Here is a 20,005-nt window from a genome sequence, read left to right as displayed (position 1 = left end):
TGCAATCTGTTTTACAAAATTAGTATTGGATACAATCATAAGAGGAAACCATCCACACAATACATTATCAACACACGGCTTAAAATGGTCTAATTTTAGACCCTTAGTAAAAATGGATCCACAGGACCTGCCTGTGAATGGCAAGAAAAGGCCATTTCAAACAGAAAAACACTGCTCATGCAACATTCTTCACACACTAGACAATGAAATCATACCCAAATTGTCACTTGCTCACACTTTCTACTACACTCCAATAAGCATAAGGAAATAAAGCAGCTTTAAGGTTATGTCACGATTTTGAAATGTGGAAAATACATATAATAAACAAAAATCACGGTGTGAATACAACGGCATCAGTAAATTTAGAAAATTAGAGAGCAGTTTTCTTTTTTTTTCTTTTTTTTTTTCTTTCTTACATTATTGCACAGAGACCTTTCATCACATGTTCTTCAGCTTTATGCGTCTTCCTAAATGTGAAATAAGTGCTATGGATAAAATAAAAATGTAGAAAAGAAGAACAGCAGCATGATTTGTCAAAGTTAATCCCTATAATTTAGTAGGAAAAAAACCCCTGCTATAAACAAAATATAAGTGCTCTTTATTCATTTAGAAAATAACGCTGACAGTTGCAGAAGTCTGTAAATGTTAATCTGAGTATGGGGGTGCCGACCTCAAAGAAAAGCAGGCCTAGAAATGACAGACTGCTGGCCTTGCAGGTTTTGGTGAAGACCAGGATTTCAAGTGTAATTATCAACAAAGTTATATACAGTAAAACTGACCTGAACTTTCAAGAGTGCCATTTTTAGGACCTGGCCCTGCAAGCTTCTTACTCCCCAGGATGCCTCCAGCCTCAGCTGAAGTTACATCTGCACAAGCACTGCAGGAGCAGCTCCTAAAGGATCAGTTAAAGGCCCTACTGGATTTGAGATTAGTCTTACCTGGAGTACTCTATACAATAATTTACACATATACAGGCTGACAAGCTCCAGTCTGATCCACCACACCTTTGTCTTCTACATCAGGTTTCTCAGACTGGCCAAGTTCCATTCCAGAAGGTTTGGGATACCTGAACGGATACCCGTTGTCATCAAAGAACCTTCGGAAAGTAAACTCATAAAAAGCATGTTCTGTGTGTTTGCTATTGGAAGAGGCTAGTGGATCCCATGTCCTGGTGCTGTCACCACTAGCATCGTTCCATGGACTTTCTTCTTCAACTGGATCGAAATTGGAAGTGTCCATTGGATGGCTAATCTTTGGAACATATGGAGCTGGCTGCCTACGGATATCAGTAGAGAAGTCCATAGAGTGAAAGAAAGCATGGGCCTTAATATCATCTGCTCCATTTCTTCCGAGCCTGTCCTCAGCAGCACAGCAGAGCTTTGTGATGAGATCAGTTGCCTCAGGGCTTAGCTTGATCTGTGAGGGAATGTGCAGTGTGCTTTCCCAGTTTATCACCTGGAGGTAAGAAAGGTATGAAATAACTTTTAATCCTGGAAACAGAATCCTTCTGCTTGACAACATTAACTGTACAGAAGTAGACACATAACAGTCAGCTAACAGTCTCCACATTAAAGGTTCAAGAACCCAATGACTAGATCGCATCAGCTGTTAATAATTAATGAATGAAGAAACATTGTCGGATAGCAGATAAAATGAGCAATTCCAGTTTTAGAAAAGGCAAATTCCTTCCTGAATGCTCCCACAGTTAGATTTGAGAACATGTTCAGTATACACATGACTTCACAGAATAACTTCAAGGAACTACTTCATTTCGTCTCCAAAACATAAACCAGAAAAAGTGGTCATGAGACACATTCTTTCTAATAAAAAATAACTCACTGCTTGACTTTGAAATTCTTAAATTGCCAACTGTAATTACCACTGGCATATCAACTCACTCCAATCTGATAGGTTCTCTAAGGAATTTAGATGCATGGACTCATGCTTAAGAGATCACAATTGTGCTATGAAGGTTCATAAAACTAACAACTATCTGTGCAGTTGGACAAGCCAGTTGTAGTCTGATATTCAGTATCTCCATTGATTGTGAAAGGACTTGTGCCTGCATGGAACTACTTAAAACCAAGCTTTTGTAATCACTACTCCTTTCTCTAGTAAAACAAAAGGAGATAGGTCTGTGCATGGCAAAGGGAAAAGTCTAAGATTTTGCTACTACATATTGGAATTTTGCTTCAACTCACCTTCAGCTGCGTTTCTGTGGGTGTGGGAGCCAGGAAAGGAGGCTGTCCCACTAACATCTCAAAGAGGATCACACCAACACTCCACCAGTCACAGAGCTGAGTGTATCCTGAAAGGCAAGTCAAAAGGTTGTCCTCCACCAACCAGGGAGAATGTGTATAGAGCTACTTGCAATTAAGTGTCAAAACATACAGCACAGATTTCTGCCTTTTCTTGGGCAAATGACTTGTGACCTAAAAATAAAGGGCGGCCAATGCACCTTCATCACAAAGTCACTTCTGCTTGCTGACCTGAATTCCACTGCTGTCAGTAAAGATCTAATCCTGTTGCCTGGGAATCTTTCTGAATAAATTTATTCCCAAAAGTGAGTGGTGAAATCATATAATTAGCATGGGTTTTTTTCATGCCCTGTCCCTCAACTACATCACTACAGAGTACAAACTGGACCCCAAAGAATAACAAAGATTTAGCAACTGATGTTCCCCCTACGTTCAGTGGAGGTGACACCACGAGTTTGAAAAGCTGCTGAAAGACACAGCCTGGCTCTAGAAACAGAAGCAAGCCACAGATGACTTTCTGAGCAAGTTCCAAGCAGAGCAACAATTTCAATCACTTGATTGCTGTGACAGCACAAATAAGGTCTATGACCGAGATTTCTGAAAAGCAATGGAGATTTGTGCCATCAGATAATGTAGGTTCCAATCTCTCAACTTGAGAAAGATCAGGCTTAGGATCTGGCTTGCGGACAGCTTCGAACATCTCATCTCTTTGCTGCAGTGACCATGACTGTTCTGCATAGATAGCCAGCAGTCTCATTCAAAGGCCCCAGACACACAAAGTATGACCACCATCAATGTCAGTGATGTGATGCTGAACAGTGTAGCATGTAGAGAAATCTGTTCTTAATCTAAGTGTTTGTGGCCTTCAGAATGACAATCTTCCAAAGCAAAGATTTTATTTAAGGCCAAAAAAAAAGTATTTCAGAGCATCAGTGTTCACTTAAACAGAAGACAAATACAGGTTACCTACCTTTACGAAGCAGGACTTCAGGAGCAATATAATTAGGAGTTCCAACTAATGAGTGGGCTAGACATCTCTGATGCTGCTTCTTAGCTCTTTGTTCCAATGTCTTCAGCCTATCTCCACATCTACAATTGGACACATCATCCCAAAGATCACTGGGCTCCATGCTGTCTTGTCTGATATGGCTCCCTTTCAAATGGGAGACAAAATTTACATTCATGGTCATAAAACACAAAACACAAAGAGAAAAGCATTTATCTACTTGTGCCATCTTCCACTCTCACTGAAGAACAGCATTTACACTTTAAACCCAAGGCATTTCCTTCTGCTCTCCCCTTCACAGCTGGTTTTCCATAACCAGCCAAACGTCTCCGTCTCAGCGCAAGGAAGCGCGCTCCCACATGGGAAACACAGGACAATGGAGTGTATTGAGGTTAGCTATACCAATTTTTTATGGCCTTTTTGCCAACAGATGCCCATACTCCTCAATGGCACACACAGGAGGTGCATGGACTACTTCAAATCTGTGATTAAATCTTTTTACCATCAGAAGACACGCCCCAAAACAAGTACAAACTGAAAAATTGTTGCTACTGCAGTGGTCAGCCACATTACTGATAGGGATTTGAACATTACTGGAAACAAAGGACTGGAAACAAACTAATTGAAGGAGTCAGAGAGAGACAGACACATCTTATTGTTAATGTACACACACCTCTGGTTTCTGAGATGGCATTTCTGCCAGGAGTTGCCTGTTTCAAAACAAATTAATGCAAAATACCATCACAAACGAAGACTAAGAACACTACCTTTCTGATAGTATTTTGAGTTGTGAGTCCACCTGAATCCAGTACACAATCCAAAGTCAGTCAGCTTGATATGCCCATCAAGGTCTATCAGAATGTTGTCAGGCTTGATATCTCGATGAATAAATCCCATCTTGTGCACGCTTTCTATAGCCAAAGTGAGCTCTGCAATATAAAATCTAGCCAGACGCTCTGGAAAGACCTCCATCCGAATCAGTAGACTCATCATATCCCCACCAGGGATGTAATCCATCACAAAGTATAAGTTATCTTTATCTTGGAAGGAATAATAGAGTTTAACCACCCATTCATTGTCTGCCTCAGCAAGTATGTCCCTCTCCGCTTTGACATGAGCCACCTGGTTCCGGTTCAGGACATCTTTCTTTTCAGCACATCTTTCTTCCGTAGAGTCTTCATGGCATACAGGGCATGGGTATCCACTTTGCAGGCCAGACAAACCTCTCCAAATGCACCAATACCCAGAGTCTTGATTTTCACAAACATAGATTTGTCCATTTTGGCCCTTTTAAGTCTGTTGTAGTTGGACTCCTTCTGGTAGAGAATTTTCCTCATTTGTTCCTGTTCTGCTTCACAAAGGCCAGCCTTTACAAAGGAAAGCAAACCACAAGAGCTAGTACTGTTACATTCATAGCAAGAGAACAATAAACAAGCATTCCCAAAATGCATTTCTTAGCCAAATTAAGAACCAGAAAAGATGCATTCATGAGAGAGATACTCTCTTGTCTGTCTGAGAATTGACTGGGCCCTAACTTGTCACCTGAATTTGCTGTGTCTGAGATTTGTCTGCCTTTCTTATTTGACTGAACAAAGAGGCATGGGGCAGTACTGTCAGAAAGGGGAATTTAACACAATAAACCTGATCATGGGGTTTCGTTTCTACCTTCCAAGTGTGCACTTTACCACTGCAGTCCACTATATGTGCGTTCACTGCAGTACAGCTTAACTTAAAACTGAAACTTAGAGCCAGGTGCAGCAGTCTGCTTTGTTCATGAATGGTTATCCAGGGCACCTCCCATTAACAGTTCCTACCTTGACTGCTGTTTGACTGCTGGTTTCTGTGTTGTAATTAAGAAGCTGGTTTTGACCTACGCGTTCCCAAGTGCCTTGGAAAGCACTGTTTTTAGAAACTGTTTTTCTTCCTCTGCCATATACAGGCTCCACTCTCAAAGTCTGTAGATGTCCTGACTGTTTGTTCTATAAATTTCCCTTTTTACCCTCCCAAAGTACGTACTTATAACCCTCAGTTTTGGTCTCTCCTCAGCCACTGCAGTCCAGAGTGGCTGGGTATCCACTGGTGTTATTTCCCCCTAAAATGTATTATTTCTGCACCTAAGCTGTAAAAAAGCTGCCTTGTCCCCAGAGAGCCTCCCAAGCAACTGTAAGTAGCATTTCACATGGCTGCACGGAGAGAGCTCCTGAAAAAGGGAGAAACAGCAGTGTCCAACCAGACTTTCCCCACTCTTCAGGGGACAGCCTGCACATTGCCAACTCTGCCACCTTCAGTGCCTGTCCCCCTCCTGAGAGCAACCAACGGCCTCCACCAGCAGAAGCCCCCGGGGCTGAACGCCAGGATCCTCTGAAAATTCTTCCTCTGCAGCATGCCTCTTTCATTCTGCATATCCCATTTCCAAACCCCTGATTTAACTGACATCAACTGAACCACTCTGAGGAAGACTAGTGCCTGGTGAGAAGGGGCAATGGGAAGGAGGGTGGAGGGAGGTGAAGTTGACGAGCAGGCTAGAGACCCAAGCATACACCCACAGGGCTGCTGCTTAGACTGATTTAATTTCACATCTGTAGTCTAGGTCTTTAAAGATGAATGTGGGCAGCCAGACTATGCAATGAGATCCCCATGGTATAAAAATGGAATCTGCATGAATAAAGGATGGAGGAGGTCTGCAAAAACTTGCAGAACAAGTAGGATGATTTTTCAGACTGAAGGCACAGCCAAATCAAAACAAGTAATTCTGTTTTTAAAAGGTAAAGCAAGTACATCAATCTTTAATATAGGAAACGTTTATTGTTTTAAGGCAAAATAATTAGTGTGTTGTGTCCTTGGTTAATTCTAGACTAATGCAATATTCAGACAGACAAAATCTCCTGTGTGTATTATTCTAGCCAGGGATGAGGTTGCTAGGGGAAGGAGTTACTTTTGTTCAGAGCTGAATTATGGGATATGAAGTGAGGAATATGAACTCTGGGATATGAAGTGAGGGAAGGACAAAGAGTCAGAAGAGAAGAACAAGCACAGTAAGTTGCTGTTTTACTTCTCTAGAGATCATCCCCTACCTCAATCTCAGGAAAACATTCCCTAAATCCAAGCAACACAATACAATCTCTACTTGCAGTGAGGACAGACTATTACCTGTCACTAAAATGACAACCTTTCAACCGATTTTTAGAAGCACATTTGTTTCATTTTGACCTCAACAAACCGCAAAGTCTTCTGGAGCAACATGAGCATCAAACTAACTGACTCTGGAAAGTGACTGTGCTGGGGAAGATCTGGTAGTTAATTATTATCCATGATGCGTTAATAAGAAGTTAATAACAAAAGTTAATAACAGCTTTCCTTAGAGTTTATCCTTCAACACAAAAGTAGACTTATCATATTCTAGTCATGTCTGGGAAAAAAACAAAACTCTTAAACTTCTAAATATTAAAACCAGAACTGCCAGAGCAACTATCAGAACTTGGCAGCTTTCTGTTCAGCAGCCCTGTCAGTGAATCTCCTTAGGTTTGAGCGCTACAATGAGGCATGAAAGACGCTCTCTCACTCAAAGAGCACCTCCCAGAGACCTGCTTCTAGAACAAACTCCAGCAAGGGTCCCAAAATCAGGTCAAACTGGCTGAGATATGATTACTTGCATAATATTATTACTTATGCGTATAATACTGACAACTTCCAGTCACCTGAAAATATGGCACAGTGAATATCCTACCAAGTTGAACCATGGCTTTGGTGAATGAGTGGCTATCATGGAAGAGGAAGGAACAATTGAGGCAAAGGGAAAATCTTTTTCAGAGTTTTGCAAGAGCTCTCAAAGTATTGCCAGTTATCCCAGCCTCCAACCTGGTTTCTGAGGTCTTGCCTAAGCCAACCTAACACTCTCCTAGTATGGGGGGTTTTTACTTTCTGGTATGAAGATACATTATTTCACATCTCAGGTTTTATTAACAGCCTCCCAGACCTGCATCCATGCTTTTAAGTGAAAATAGTCTGGTACAGGGAGGTGCTGGATACCTACACTACTTCCACTGCCTTTATAATTATTTTGACTAATTTAAAATAGTAATAATCAAGGTGACCCCCTTAACTTTTATTTTAACAAAACAAGGAGAATTACTTTAGCCATTTCTTGCTCCAACTGCAATCTTCTGTTAATTTTCTGCTGGTAGGTCTTTATGACATTTTCTACATGTTGCTCCATGTAGAACTTGAAGGCAAAAGGTGAGTAGCTCTTTATTCGGGATTCTCGCTTTTCCTCATCTTTGCCATTTTTTCGCACGGGCACTGGAGATGTCTGAATTTGCTTTTTGTCCTTACTTGGTTTTTCAGCTTTGGTGTTCTTACTGCTTTTATCATTTCGCTCACTGTTCTCCTCAACTTTATTGCACGTTGAATTGGGGACTACACGGAGGGTCTGCTCTACGCCCATGCATAAGCAGTTGATATCAAACTGCTCAGAGCCACCAGGAAGTAACAAGTGTTTGGGATATGGTGGTGGTGGACACCGCAGCTCCTGGTTACCATAATCTACATCTAGTTGATAGGCATTAGCTGCTCCAACAGGTGGCACATGCTGCTCAATGATCTCCAAGCCATCCACAGCCACTGCCTGTGCAGGTAACCAAGCAGGATGGGAAGGTCCCACTGCAGTCTGAGGCTCAGGTCTCATCACTCGCATGCTCTTGACTGGCTGAAGAATATGAGCAGATGTGACTGTTGTGATCGTATTTGGAGATGTAATTGAAGGATCAGGTTTTCCTGGAGGAACCTGCCTTATAGACACTGTCACTTGTGGCTGTTGCTGGTGGTTGTTGAAAGAGTTTGTTCTGCTTGGCACTGTGGCATCAGGTCTGAAGGATACATGTTGCCGTGGAGATGCTTCTATTCCTGGATTTTGCAAAGAATCTCGGCGTGATGGTGTTGCTGCCTGCCACTGCTGAACTTGAGGATTATTCATGTCATAGAGGTCCATGTTTAGGCTATTTCTAGATGGAGTTAATAGATTTTGTGGTGGACTGTCTGAAAAATCATTGGGAAAGGCTGGACCTCTGGATATCACATGCATTTGATGAGAAGAAGGACTTGTCTGTTTGTGATGAGAATGTGACATATATAGGCTTGCTGGTGCCTGCTGAAATGCATGACCAGAATTATTCTGAACAACTGCCCCTTTATTTGGGAGATTGGTGTATCCTCCTTCCTGCTGCATCTTGTTTTGGAAGGATGGACTCCGCTGAACACCATATCCCATAGGTTCCCCCTGCACCATCATGTGCTGCCTACTGTAATGTTGGCTGTTGGAGCCATGGGATGTCTGCAGCTGCAATGCTTGACTGCTGTGATTAGCCACTGGATAATTCATCACAGAAGACTCAATATTTGCAGGGTATGTTTTCTGCTGATGGCTTGTTGGTGTGCTGTGAGTGCCTACTCCAGAGGGTCGCTGTACAGGAGCATTCATTGCTGTAGACTGTGAATTAGAGATTAAATAGTCCATGTATGGCCTTGGAACTTCAGTAAGCATATTTGCACCTTCTGCTCCAAAGCCTGTCCCTTCATAGGCTGCATTACTGATCTGATGGTAGGACGGAAAAGACTCATTTGATCCTTCAAAGCTTGGTCTGCGGGTTACATTAGTTGGCACAATACCCTTTCCTTTACAAAAGAACACAGAAGAATGTTAGGAAACAGTTCAGGTGAACCAATTACTTTCCATTACTCACCCATTACATACATATACAGACACACACACAAGTGCAGGCACACTGCGTAGGGAGTATGTGTTATAAAAACACCTTCCAAAATCTAAATTAAGCACTCTGAACATTTAAAGTTGTAGGTGCCAAGTATTGCTACTCACAATGAGCTACTGGCCCACAACACTGCTCATGCCAGGAATCATCAGAGAGTCCTATCAAATCATGAAAATAGAAGCACAAATTCTTTGACCATGGGATCATCAGATTACTCTACAGCCTGGTTTGTAAAGCTGGACCAGTATCACCAGTCATTACTCGCAGACAGGAGGAGGCTACAGAGCCAGGGGTTAAGTACAGCACCAACAAGAGAAAAAAACCTCCCAGGAGGACTGTAAACACAACTTAAAAGTCAACACTACTGTAAGCTACCCGGTAATCACATAGTGCACATCTTCTGTACAGTGAGCTCACTTCTCACACTGGAGATCTGTCTACATCTTTCTGTTCCATTGTTCTCCTCAAGAATCCTTGTTTCCCTCTCCTTTTACAGCAAAGGCATCACACAGTTTGTCCTGTATTCTTTCCAATATGTTGGACTCAAAGTATCCTCTCATATTTGCTACTCATCTTCCATCTGTTTGGAAGGCAAATCATTCAGGGTGTCAACATGTTAATCTTAGCTTGAAGAATGTGCAGAGTCAAGACAGCAGCATTCCTACAATGGAAGTGTTAATGGCACTTTTCATCAGTTCTTTGATGTGAGGACAAATTGCAGGTGTATAAAGCACTGATTGTGCTAAAAAGACATGGGGAGACTGTGCTGTCACTATTTTTATGTTCCCCTTCAGTTTTCTTCAGCTTTCACAAGTCACAGGACCTGGGCCATTTATGTCTAAACAATTTCCTTTTAAAACCTTGACTTCACAAGGTCTGCAAGAACAGTGGCATTGAGATAACAGGCTTGCCCACTGGATTGCAAGCTTTTCTGATTAATGCAAGGTTTTGAAATGGAATCAAGTTGAACAACGTGCACATGGACAACTCTTGCCAAGCAGGTGAGTTATATTCAGCCTCCAGCCCAGCTCGCCTGGCAGAGCCGCATTTGCTTCACTGTCTCCTACAAGACTACTACTGAACACCGCCATCCACTACTTCTCACCAACCACAACTCTCCTAACTTAATGCAAGAAAGAACAGAATGTAAAAAAACAAAGTTCATGCTTACCTGGTGAGGTCTGCTTAATTACACGCACTATCTGTTCATTTCTAGGATCCAAGTAGCTCATCTTGCTGATATACTCCAGAGCCGCTTCAATACTTCTGCTACCCGTCTGCTTCAGTGCTCGCACAGCCATCTCCTGTATACAGCAAACAAGAATTGAATCACACTGAGACAAACCCCAAGCACTGTACTGCAGGACAGCAAGCAGTTAAGTGTTCTTACAGCTATAGAAACATTTTCTAATTCACACCAGATCACAGCTGCTTGAGGCCAAATGGACTCATATTTTGAAAACATTTGCATGCCTTATACAACTCAAACATTACAAGAAGAATGTAACAAAACACACAACCTACCCAGACTCTGGCAATTAAAGAAGCATCAAACTGAAATGTGTACGTTAAGATTCCTTAAAATAAACTTTGAATCAGGAGTGGAAAAGGCAGCATGGTTTGACACAGGATGAAATAAAATGAAATATTTAGCTTTTGGTATTTGAGAGCGTGGCTCTGAGTCACACCTGAACACAGTAAAAGCTTTACCCTTTCACAGATGCCACAAGAAGCCAATTAGGTGGGAGCTGACTTCTGCTGATTAGTCACTGGGGAAGCGAGAGTGCTGCTTTCAGTGCAGCTGGGACATCATTCTCTCCCTATTTGAAAAATGACCAGGCATACCAAACTGCATGTCACACTGTTATCTTTTTAGCTGTATTTTATTGGGCACACATCCATCACTGAGAAGTTAATATGGGTGTCAGACACACAACCTGAAAACTAAAACTGGAACAAATATGAATGCTGTAGTTAAACTACTCTAACACAACCATGGTTAGCATCCTCTGCTTCACAGCCAGCAAGTCGCATTCTCCTGCAGTTTGTTTATGCTTTTACTTAAAGCTCAGGTATATAAAATACCCCTCAACAATGATTCTAGCTTCCAGTTGCAAAGCAAGATCCACAAATTGCCACAAAGCTGCATAGTCTTTTCTGAAATGATACAGAAACTGAAATCCAGAGCTTTAACCTTGAATTCGACTCACTGAATTTCACCCATTAATAAGTTCAATGCCTAGTCAGAAGTAGTTGCTGAGAACCTTTCTATAATCATCTCCAAAAGGTAATTCATAAAATAGATATAACAGGAGATAAAGTGACCTTTGGTGACATAAGATTAGAGGGCTAATTTGAACTGGACTCTTCACTGAAGCTGGATGAAACGGATGTCACCATCAAGAACAAGGGCGGGACAAGTAGACAATGAGGTGGATTGAGAACGGGCTGAATGGCAGGTTTCAGAGGGTTGTGGTCAGTGGTGCAGAGTCTAGTTCAGGACATGTAACTAGTGGTGTCCCCCAAGAGTCAATACTGAGTTCAGTATTGTTTAAGTTATTCATCAATGACTTGGATGAAAGGATAGAGTGCCTCCTCGGCAAGCTTGCTGATGATACAAAACCGGGAAGAGTTGCTGGTACCCCAGACTGCTGTGCTGTCATTCAGAAGGATATGGACAGGCTGGGCAGAGATGGAAGGATGGGTAGAGATGAATCTTTCAAAATTCAACAAACGTAAAGTCAGGGTCCTGCACCTGGGCAGGAATAACTCCATGTGCTAGTACAGGCTGGGGGCTGACCTGTTGGAAAGTAGCTCTGTGGAGAGGGACCTGGGGGTCCTAGTGGACAACAAGTTGTCCATGAGCCAGAAATGTGCCCTTGCAGCCAAGAAGGCCAATGGTATCCTGGGCTGTATTAGGAAGAGCATTGACAGCAGATGACCCTCCTCAGCCCTGGTGAGGCCTCACCTGGAGTGCTGTGTCCAGTTCTGGGCTCCCCAGTACAAGAAAGACATGATGCTCCTGAAGGAGGTCCACTGAAGGGCTACTAGAATGATTAAGAGTCTGGAGCATCCCTCATATGAGGAAAGGCTGAGGGAGCTGGGCCTGTGCAGCCTAAAGAGGAGAACACTCAGGGAAATCTGTTTAATGTGTGCAAGTATCTGAAGGCAGCATGTCAAGAGGATAGTGCCAGACTCTGTGTTGCCTGATGACAGGACAAGAGGCAATGAGTATAAACTAAAACACAGAAAGTTCCACTTTAACATGAGGAAGAACAACTTCACTGTGAGGGTCACTGAGCATTGGAATAGGTTGCCCAGAGAGGTTGTGGAGTCTCCTTCCCTGGAGATATTCCAAGAGCTGTATGGACACAAGCCTGAGCAATGTGCTTTAGGTGGCCCTGCTTGAGCAGGGAGGTTGGACTAGATGACCTCCAGCGGTCCCTTCCAACCTCAACCATTCTGTGATTCTGTGACTCACCTGTAAATGTCAGTATCCTATTATCTTGCCACTTCACTGCTGTTTTTAGGGTAATGCTGTAATCACAACTTGCCCACTGAGAGCCGATCAGATGGATTTTGTGCCTCCTGGCTTGGCTTACCAACTGCAGAAGTGGCGCCTGGGTTGGCACAAGCACACCTCTCCCATGGGTCACTTCTGTGCACTGGCACTCAGATAGTCCCAACATCATCTGAAGCAAAGACCAACTTTGCTCGACCGAACTGCACGCACATGTAACATACCCACTGAGTGTTTACTTAGCAAGGGAGGATCGTCTCAGATGACGCTAATTCACACTTAGCACCGAGCCACATGCTGGCACTTGGCATTTTGCTTTGCTTAGCTCAGTCCCTTCCTACTCCCCCCAAAACAGCAGCATTTTCTCCATTACTCAGAGGTTCTGCTTGAGGAATAGCTATAGCAAGATTTAATATTTTTCATACAATTTATGACTCATAATTCATAGAAAGGCCGTAGTTGGTTTCACATTTCGTATAGCTGAAATATTTCACTGGCATCAACACATTACTAAAGGTAATTTTAGATCAACAGAAAACTATTATGTATGAAGGAAAGAATTTCCCACTATGTTTTTTTCCTCTCTTTTTTTCTTCTTCTGGATACATTTCTAAAGTATTAGCAAATTCACATCCTAGTGCTCACCATTCCCATCATCCAGGGACTCTGGGCTTTACAGCCCAGTTCTATAGGGCTGCTAACATACTCTGCCCCTTTACACCAGCTGGATCTAGCCTTAAACAAGTCTTGAAGTTTCCTAAATCAAATGTGCTCTATATGCACATTTGGGCTGGCTTGGATGTTTGGGTATTTTTTGGTTTTGTCTGCAATGGAGTACAGAAAGAATATATGCTTGGTAAACAATCACCTTAACAATTAATAGAATAGCCCATATAATCAATTTTCCCTCTCTTAGATGTATACAATTCAAAGGGGCTAAAACAGGTTAGATTTTTACCACCAGCATAGTGGTATAATCTCTGAAAACAATCTCCCCCTGCACTGCGGCACTACTTCCTCCTCTTTTGCCATTGCTTATGTCAGAAAAGCAAAGTAAAAATGACACTGGTCTATTTGAAGCTCCATGTTCTACCTTCAGCAGATACATTAGGGAATTCACATTTAAACTTCAGCTTTAATGGGAGGAGAAAAGCCAATACATTTCACTGTAGGCTGTATGATAATCTAAGAAGGCCAGCAAGAGCTCAGGACCAGCAGCAGTCTTACCCTCACAAGTCCCTAGTGCAGCAGAGCCCAGTGCTCCAGCTCGCTGCCTCTCATCTGTCATTAGGTCAGCTCCCACCCTCCAGAGGGTTTCCTCATTACATATCATGTTTGCTTAGCATCTACATTACTGCTGGAAAAAATGAAGTAGGTTATTTTGTGGTTCCAAAGAACACCTGTGACTCCCCATACACCACCCCATACCTCTGGCACTTTGCCCTGCAGCCATCGTAAGACACCAACAGCCCCAGTTTCTGATGCTGGTTCACAAAAGCCTCGCAGCATCTCCAAGCAAATGGAGAGTGACCAACAAAGATTAAACATTCCACACACAAAAGGAAAGAGTTTTTCTTGGAGACAGATCACATATAATCATAATTCTCCACCCAGGAGACAAATGCCTGTGAGGGCATGTGATACTCCAGGATAGTGGAGGGCAACAAGGAGCTCCAGCGCTGTTAGAGCGGCTTTTGCCCTCCTCTGCATTGTTTTTCACATTGCCATCCTCCATGCTCACAGCTCTCTCCTCTCTGGCAGCCACCTGAAAAGGGCTCCATTCATTCCAGCACATTTTCATCAGGGATGGGCAACAAGCTGATATATGGCTGGGGCTCTGCGGGTGTGCTCAGTGCCTGAGGGAGCTGCTGGCTAATGGGGCATGGTGGCCCTCTCCTTCCTATATTCAACACAGCAATGAGCTCTGTTGAGCGAGGGAGTGTGGCTTGGACAAGGTAGCTAAGGGCTGTCCTCCAGGATCCTGCAGAAGGGGAAGCTGCCTCCCTCCCGGCAGCAGGACCAGAGCCTGGGCTTGCATTTGCTGTAAATCAATACAAGGACTCTTCTGAGGGATGGGAAGAAGGGCAGAAATGGATTAAGCAGCATCAGGAATAACACTTGTTGGAGAGTGGAGGCTTAAGTGAGACGGAGGGTGTTTGTAAGAAGCAGCAGAATGGCTCAAGGAGAGAAATCAATGCCAAAATCTTGCAAACTGATACTGCAGACTGTAGAAGGGCTGAGGAAACAAGAGGACAGACACCGTGCAAGGATAAAAGTGCACAGCTACACTGACACAGAGAGTTGGCTTGAGTTTACGCCTCTCTAAAGTAAGCACATTTCAGAAGGAAAAGGGAAAAAAGACCAGAAATGAGACATGAAAATAGTCTGCTTGGAGCCATATCCAACACCAAAACATTTGAGGCGGCACAGGATCAAATCCAGCTCCCTCTGAGGTCAATAAAGATACCCATTAACTACAAGGTACACTGCATCAGGTCCTCAGCTTCAGATGGTTTCCTTTTCACCAGGCCAAATGCTGTGAGCCACAGTATGGGTTGAGAAACCAGCTGCTGCCTGTGCTGTGCTAAGCCCATGCCACTGGCAGGCTGCAGGGAGAAACACAACCCACTGCCAGTGTACAGAAACCGCGAGAGAACAGTGCGGTCCCAGCCTCAATTCATTCTTTGCATTCTGTGTATTCCCTCTGGAGGATTCAAACTCTCTGTGCAGGGCTTTTATGCACCTTTTTGCTTCCAGGCATTACTAGCTGTTGGTGAAAATATAATCCAGAAAAAGTAAAGGTGAAAAGCTACAAGGGGAAAATGTGCTTTTACAATTAACTCTAATATACTTTTAATTAATGTTATAGCTGCAATATTAAACTGAGTTTTCAGTGGCCAGTCATGGATCTGAAAGATCTAATAGAAAACCAAATTCAGCCCATGAACCATGAAGCAGACTGAAGCAACTCTGCAGGATCCCAAAGTTGTGGGTTCGCAGAGAAAAATGGGATGGAGGATGTTTCCCAGCTAGTTCTTACAGTGGGCTACCCAAACCAGACTGCTACACAGTCAACACGCTCTCCGTTACTTCCTCAGTCTTGAGGAAGTAGAAGGCAGCTTTCCACTAGATCTAAAGATTTTGCTAGAAGGAAGGCCACCTTCAAGCTCGAATGCTCAACAGGGAAATCCTTGTTTGATGGTAAACAGATATTTGGATGTGTGCACATACAGACTTCACCTCACTCTGTGTGCTGTAGGCAATGTAAAAGGCTTTCCCCATGTTCCCCTCCCGGCTGGCTGCACTCCACCAGCACTGGCAGCTGCTTGCGTTCTTGCTGTACTACAGGGTTGTCCAGCAACATTTTTCATTCAAAAAGCTCCTCGTTGCCAAGATGTATTTATTACACAAGTGAAGATTGCAGAAGAGGTTACAATAAGTAAGACTTTTTCCCAAGAACATTGTGTCTGAAGGAGACAATAGGTGCTCCGAGATTTGGCAAGGGGAATTAATCGCTAACAACAACAAAAATTCATTACTTGCTTTCCATTCACAAAGAAGGATGGGCAACAGATGCAGGAAATAGATACAGGTTCCCTGCGGAAGGGAAAAAAAATAAAGCTCATGCCGGAAGAGACGATCCAGAATTGATTACAAACCTTTCTGCAATAGCCCCCCATTGTGGGAATTTTCATTCATTATTTTAAACATGCAAAACCTAAGAAATTCAGGAAGCAATGTGTAGAGTATGTTCTGTCAGGGTTGCTGCAGCCCCACTGAATGGGAAACTTACCTTGTAATATTCTCTCTCTGTAATTATTCTCTAGTCGGATGCCACATCCACTCAACTTTTGTTGTGCCTGTTTGCAGCTTGCTAACACCAGGGGTTAAATTTTGCCCATGAATTCCCATGCCTAACTATAACTGATTAAAATATTCTAGCCACATCATTAAGAAGTCATCCTGAGAATCATTAGTGCTCTTCAGTTCTAGTCTATCAAAAAAGTAGGAGGAAATCAGCACTGGCAGAAACCTACAGAATGTCCACTGCTTTGCCACAGGATCACGTAGTCCATTCATAAACTACGTAACCCATTCAGAAACTAATGGAGATCTACCCATAGCTAGTGGGGGGGCTTCTGCCTCCCTCCCCCCTGCTCCTGTTACAAAGCTCCTCGAAAGCTATACTGCGTTGGTGGTGATAAATCTCCCTCTGACTTTAAGCCTAAATTACGCAGGGTCAGTTTATTCCTTTTGCCTTTAGTTTCCATAGTCTTTATACTTCAGCAGCTCTGCTGTTTCTACAGAGAGTGAGCCCCCTTCACCCAAAGTATCTCTTGCAGCTTGCACTCCTGGACTAAACAAACTACCTTCTTCTAGATTTCTCTTGTACAACAGGCTCTTCATTCTCTTTATCACTGCTGTAGCCCAGGTCTGTATGTATTCATCCCTAGCCTGAACAATCAAACTACGAGATGGTTTTGATAAGAGCTGCAAACACCATTCTTGATGACGTGCAAACAGTGGTGGAAAAGTTATCCTTGTGGTAAAGTCATTCCTTTGTTGATTTCAGCAGAGGAAGTTTGAGTTTGGGACTTTAATCCTGGCTTTTAGTCCTTGCTCACAGCATTTCTACCCTTGGAGCTCCTGAATTTATTTTCAGTTCTGGTAGCACTCCAGCCCTTAAGGTCATCCATTATTTTAATTGGATGCTCTGATTAAAGAGCGCTGCTCTGCACTGACTGTGCATTCCCACTTCATATTGTCAGAGTGCTTCCTTTCTTTCCTTTTTTTTTTTTAAATACCAGATTTATTAATGTTAAAAGTATGCAGAAGAAACACCCTATAGTACATAAAGTTGGGGCAGACTGGAAAATAATACGGATAGCTGATGAAATATAAGACTCACTAAGCTAAATCACATCAACATATGAAAAATAAAACTGACTGTAAATTAGGAATGGGGAATTACAGGTAAGGAACAACTTTAACCAGAAGGTTTTTATATATAATTTTCAAGGGATATTTGAAGAACTAACAAAGGGAGTATGCCTAAAAGATAGAGGGCGGATTTTGTAAATGCTACAATGCTCTGGTAAATGTCCTATCGGAAGAAAATCAAGTCAAAGTAAAACTAACATGACATTTGCTGCCACACCACTGCTCATTCTGCAGTCTGCTTGCCATCAAACTCTTTCAGTCTTTATTTAGACAGTCGCCTACAGAAGCTAGGTGTATTAACTATTCTGTGTTTGTGCAGCATCCAGTACAAGGCAGTCCTGTTGCTGTTGTGTTTATGGCAGTATAACAACATATTATTAAAGTAAGATAATTAAGTCCAGCCCAAAATATTCAACTTGGGGCACTAGGCAAAATGATGTCGGAGGGCTAGAGTGTCAGTTCTCCTGGGTCTCAGGATAGAAACCCTTGTACCACTCCCACCACAGGCCAACCCCGAAATAAGATTACCTTAATTCTCCAAGCCAAGGGACATGGCACATTTCCTATAGCTATGGAAGGAATGAGGCAAAATAAAACAAAACTAATGAGATTGAGAAGCATCTTTTGATGATCAAGGTAACAACAGGATAAGGGGTAATGGGTTCAAACTAAAACAGGGAAAGTTCAGGTTAGATATAAAGAAGTTCTTCACAGTGAGTGTGGTGAGGCACTGGAATGGGTTGCCCAAGGAAGCTGTGAATGCTCCATCCCTGGCAGTGTTCAAGACCAGGTTGGACAGAGCCTTGGGCAACATGGTCTAGGGTGAGGTGTTCCTGTCCATGGCAGGGGAGTTGGAACTAGATGATCTTAACATCTTTTGCAACCCTAACTATTCTGTGATTATAATTGTTCAAAATCTTTCCACTATCTTTTCAGATTTAAAACAGCTCTGGATGATTAAAAAGCAAACAAATGTAACAGACAAATAAAACCAACATTTGAAATTTATCACATTGTATTTTATTTGCCCTACAGCTAATACAATGTTATTTCACACGTATCATAAAAGAAATAAAAATAGAAGTGCCATCATGACACCTTTCTCCTGTTTTTTCCCAGCTGTTCCTCCTTAAGTTCATGACGAATAAAAGCTATTTAAGTTATTCCAAGAGAAGAAAAAACACTCTATAGATTTAGCAGCAGGGTACTCTTAAAGAACAGCCACCGTAACACCTTCACCGACTTGGAAAGGGCAAGAGAGAAAAAAACCATGAGCTGAGAACAGTAATATGGAAATATGACACAGCTCCTTAGCAGGTGTCTCAAAAAGCACCAGTTACACCAAAATACTTGTTTTGACACTATGGAATTTATATCAAGTAGCAGCATATAACTTCTGTTTTCATTTTCCTGTTCTTTTAACTGAACTAACATAGCACATTCCCCCACCCCAGCTGCTTGTAAGACACACTGTGTTTGGCCACGGGTGTTTCATGGAGGACACCTGCCATTTTACACTACAGTCCTTGTGCTCCGTGAGTTATACAAATACGGCTCTTTGTATGAAAAGGAGAGATACGAACTTCAGGCTGTAAGCCAACCCAAGGTCCCGAAGTTAAGACATCTGGAAATAAACCAAGCATGGCTGCTCAACATATTTCCAAACAAATGCTTGTAAAATGAAGGGAGTATTTATAAGCAGGCATCTCCAGACAAAGAGCACATATGTAAACACTTCAAGAAGCTCTGATGAACGATTCAAGAGATACAATCTGTCTAAAGCAAAAAAAAAAAAAAAAAAAAAAAAAGACAACCCCATACTGCAATGTCCATTTTCAAATGCAATTTAAGCAGACAACTCCTGTTGATGTCCCAGAGAGCACATGTGTGTACGTACAGACATATGTGTGTAGATATTATGTCATGTCTGCATGTCTGTGTATGTGATTTTGTTGAAATTAGTCTAATTTCAAGTAAGCCTCTAAGTCCTTTGAAAGCAATGCATTAAAAAACACACCACACTCTTTCATGAAGAAGTAAGGCTCTTATTTGCATCACCAGTCAGACAAGTAATTTCATTATCTGTATTTATATATACATTTATTATAGCATTTCTGGGAAGCATGTCAGGCACTCTGGAAAGAACTTGGAAAGGACAAGGCCTGCAGGAAGCTGGAAGAAGTCCTGCTCCAGGCAGCAAACCTGCACTCTTCATGAAGCTCAAGTGTCATGAAAGAACAGTTACAGACAGGCATGGAAAGAGAGACCATGGTATTAACAATAGTGGAAAGACAGTGAAAATAATCAAAAGCTATCAGGAATATAACTTCCTTTTTTTTTTCCTTCTTTCTTCCATGTAGGCTGGGAAGCAAGAACACAGCTCAGCTGCTCTGTCCCAGCCATAACACAGGCATGAGAGGAAGGGGAGCAGAGTGCAGAGAAACCCCATCACAGAGGCAGCCTAACAGATAGACCTGAGGAATAGTGACAAAGAGCCCATTCTCCCTGTCCC

General features: G+C 42.5%; 1 protein-coding gene across 1 annotated transcript in view; it reads right to left on the bottom strand.

Annotated features, from left to right (window-relative positions):
• Positions 1 to 960: 960 nt before the first annotated feature.
• Positions 961 to 20,005, bottom strand: part of LATS2 (large tumor suppressor kinase 2) — a 40,179-nt gene continuing 21,134 nt past the window's right edge. Inside the window, 7 exon segments of the mRNA XM_010013781.1 lie at positions 961 to 1,455; positions 2,202 to 2,308; positions 3,229 to 3,411; positions 4,032 to 4,428; positions 4,431 to 4,631; positions 7,397 to 8,934; positions 10,204 to 10,336. Coding sequence (XP_010012083.1) covers positions 961 to 1,455; positions 2,202 to 2,308; positions 3,229 to 3,411; positions 4,032 to 4,428; positions 4,431 to 4,631; positions 7,397 to 8,934; positions 10,204 to 10,336 — 3,054 coding nt within the window.

The sequence above is a fragment of the Nestor notabilis genome, unplaced genomic scaffold (assembly GCF_000696875.1).
Source record: "Nestor notabilis isolate BGI_N333 unplaced genomic scaffold, ASM69687v1 scaffold9784, whole genome shotgun sequence".
In the NCBI taxonomy this organism is placed as follows: domain Eukaryota; kingdom Metazoa; phylum Chordata; class Aves; order Psittaciformes; family Psittacidae; genus Nestor; species Nestor notabilis.
Note: the sequence above shows the minus strand (reverse complement) of the source record. Positions and strands in the feature narration are given on the sequence as shown.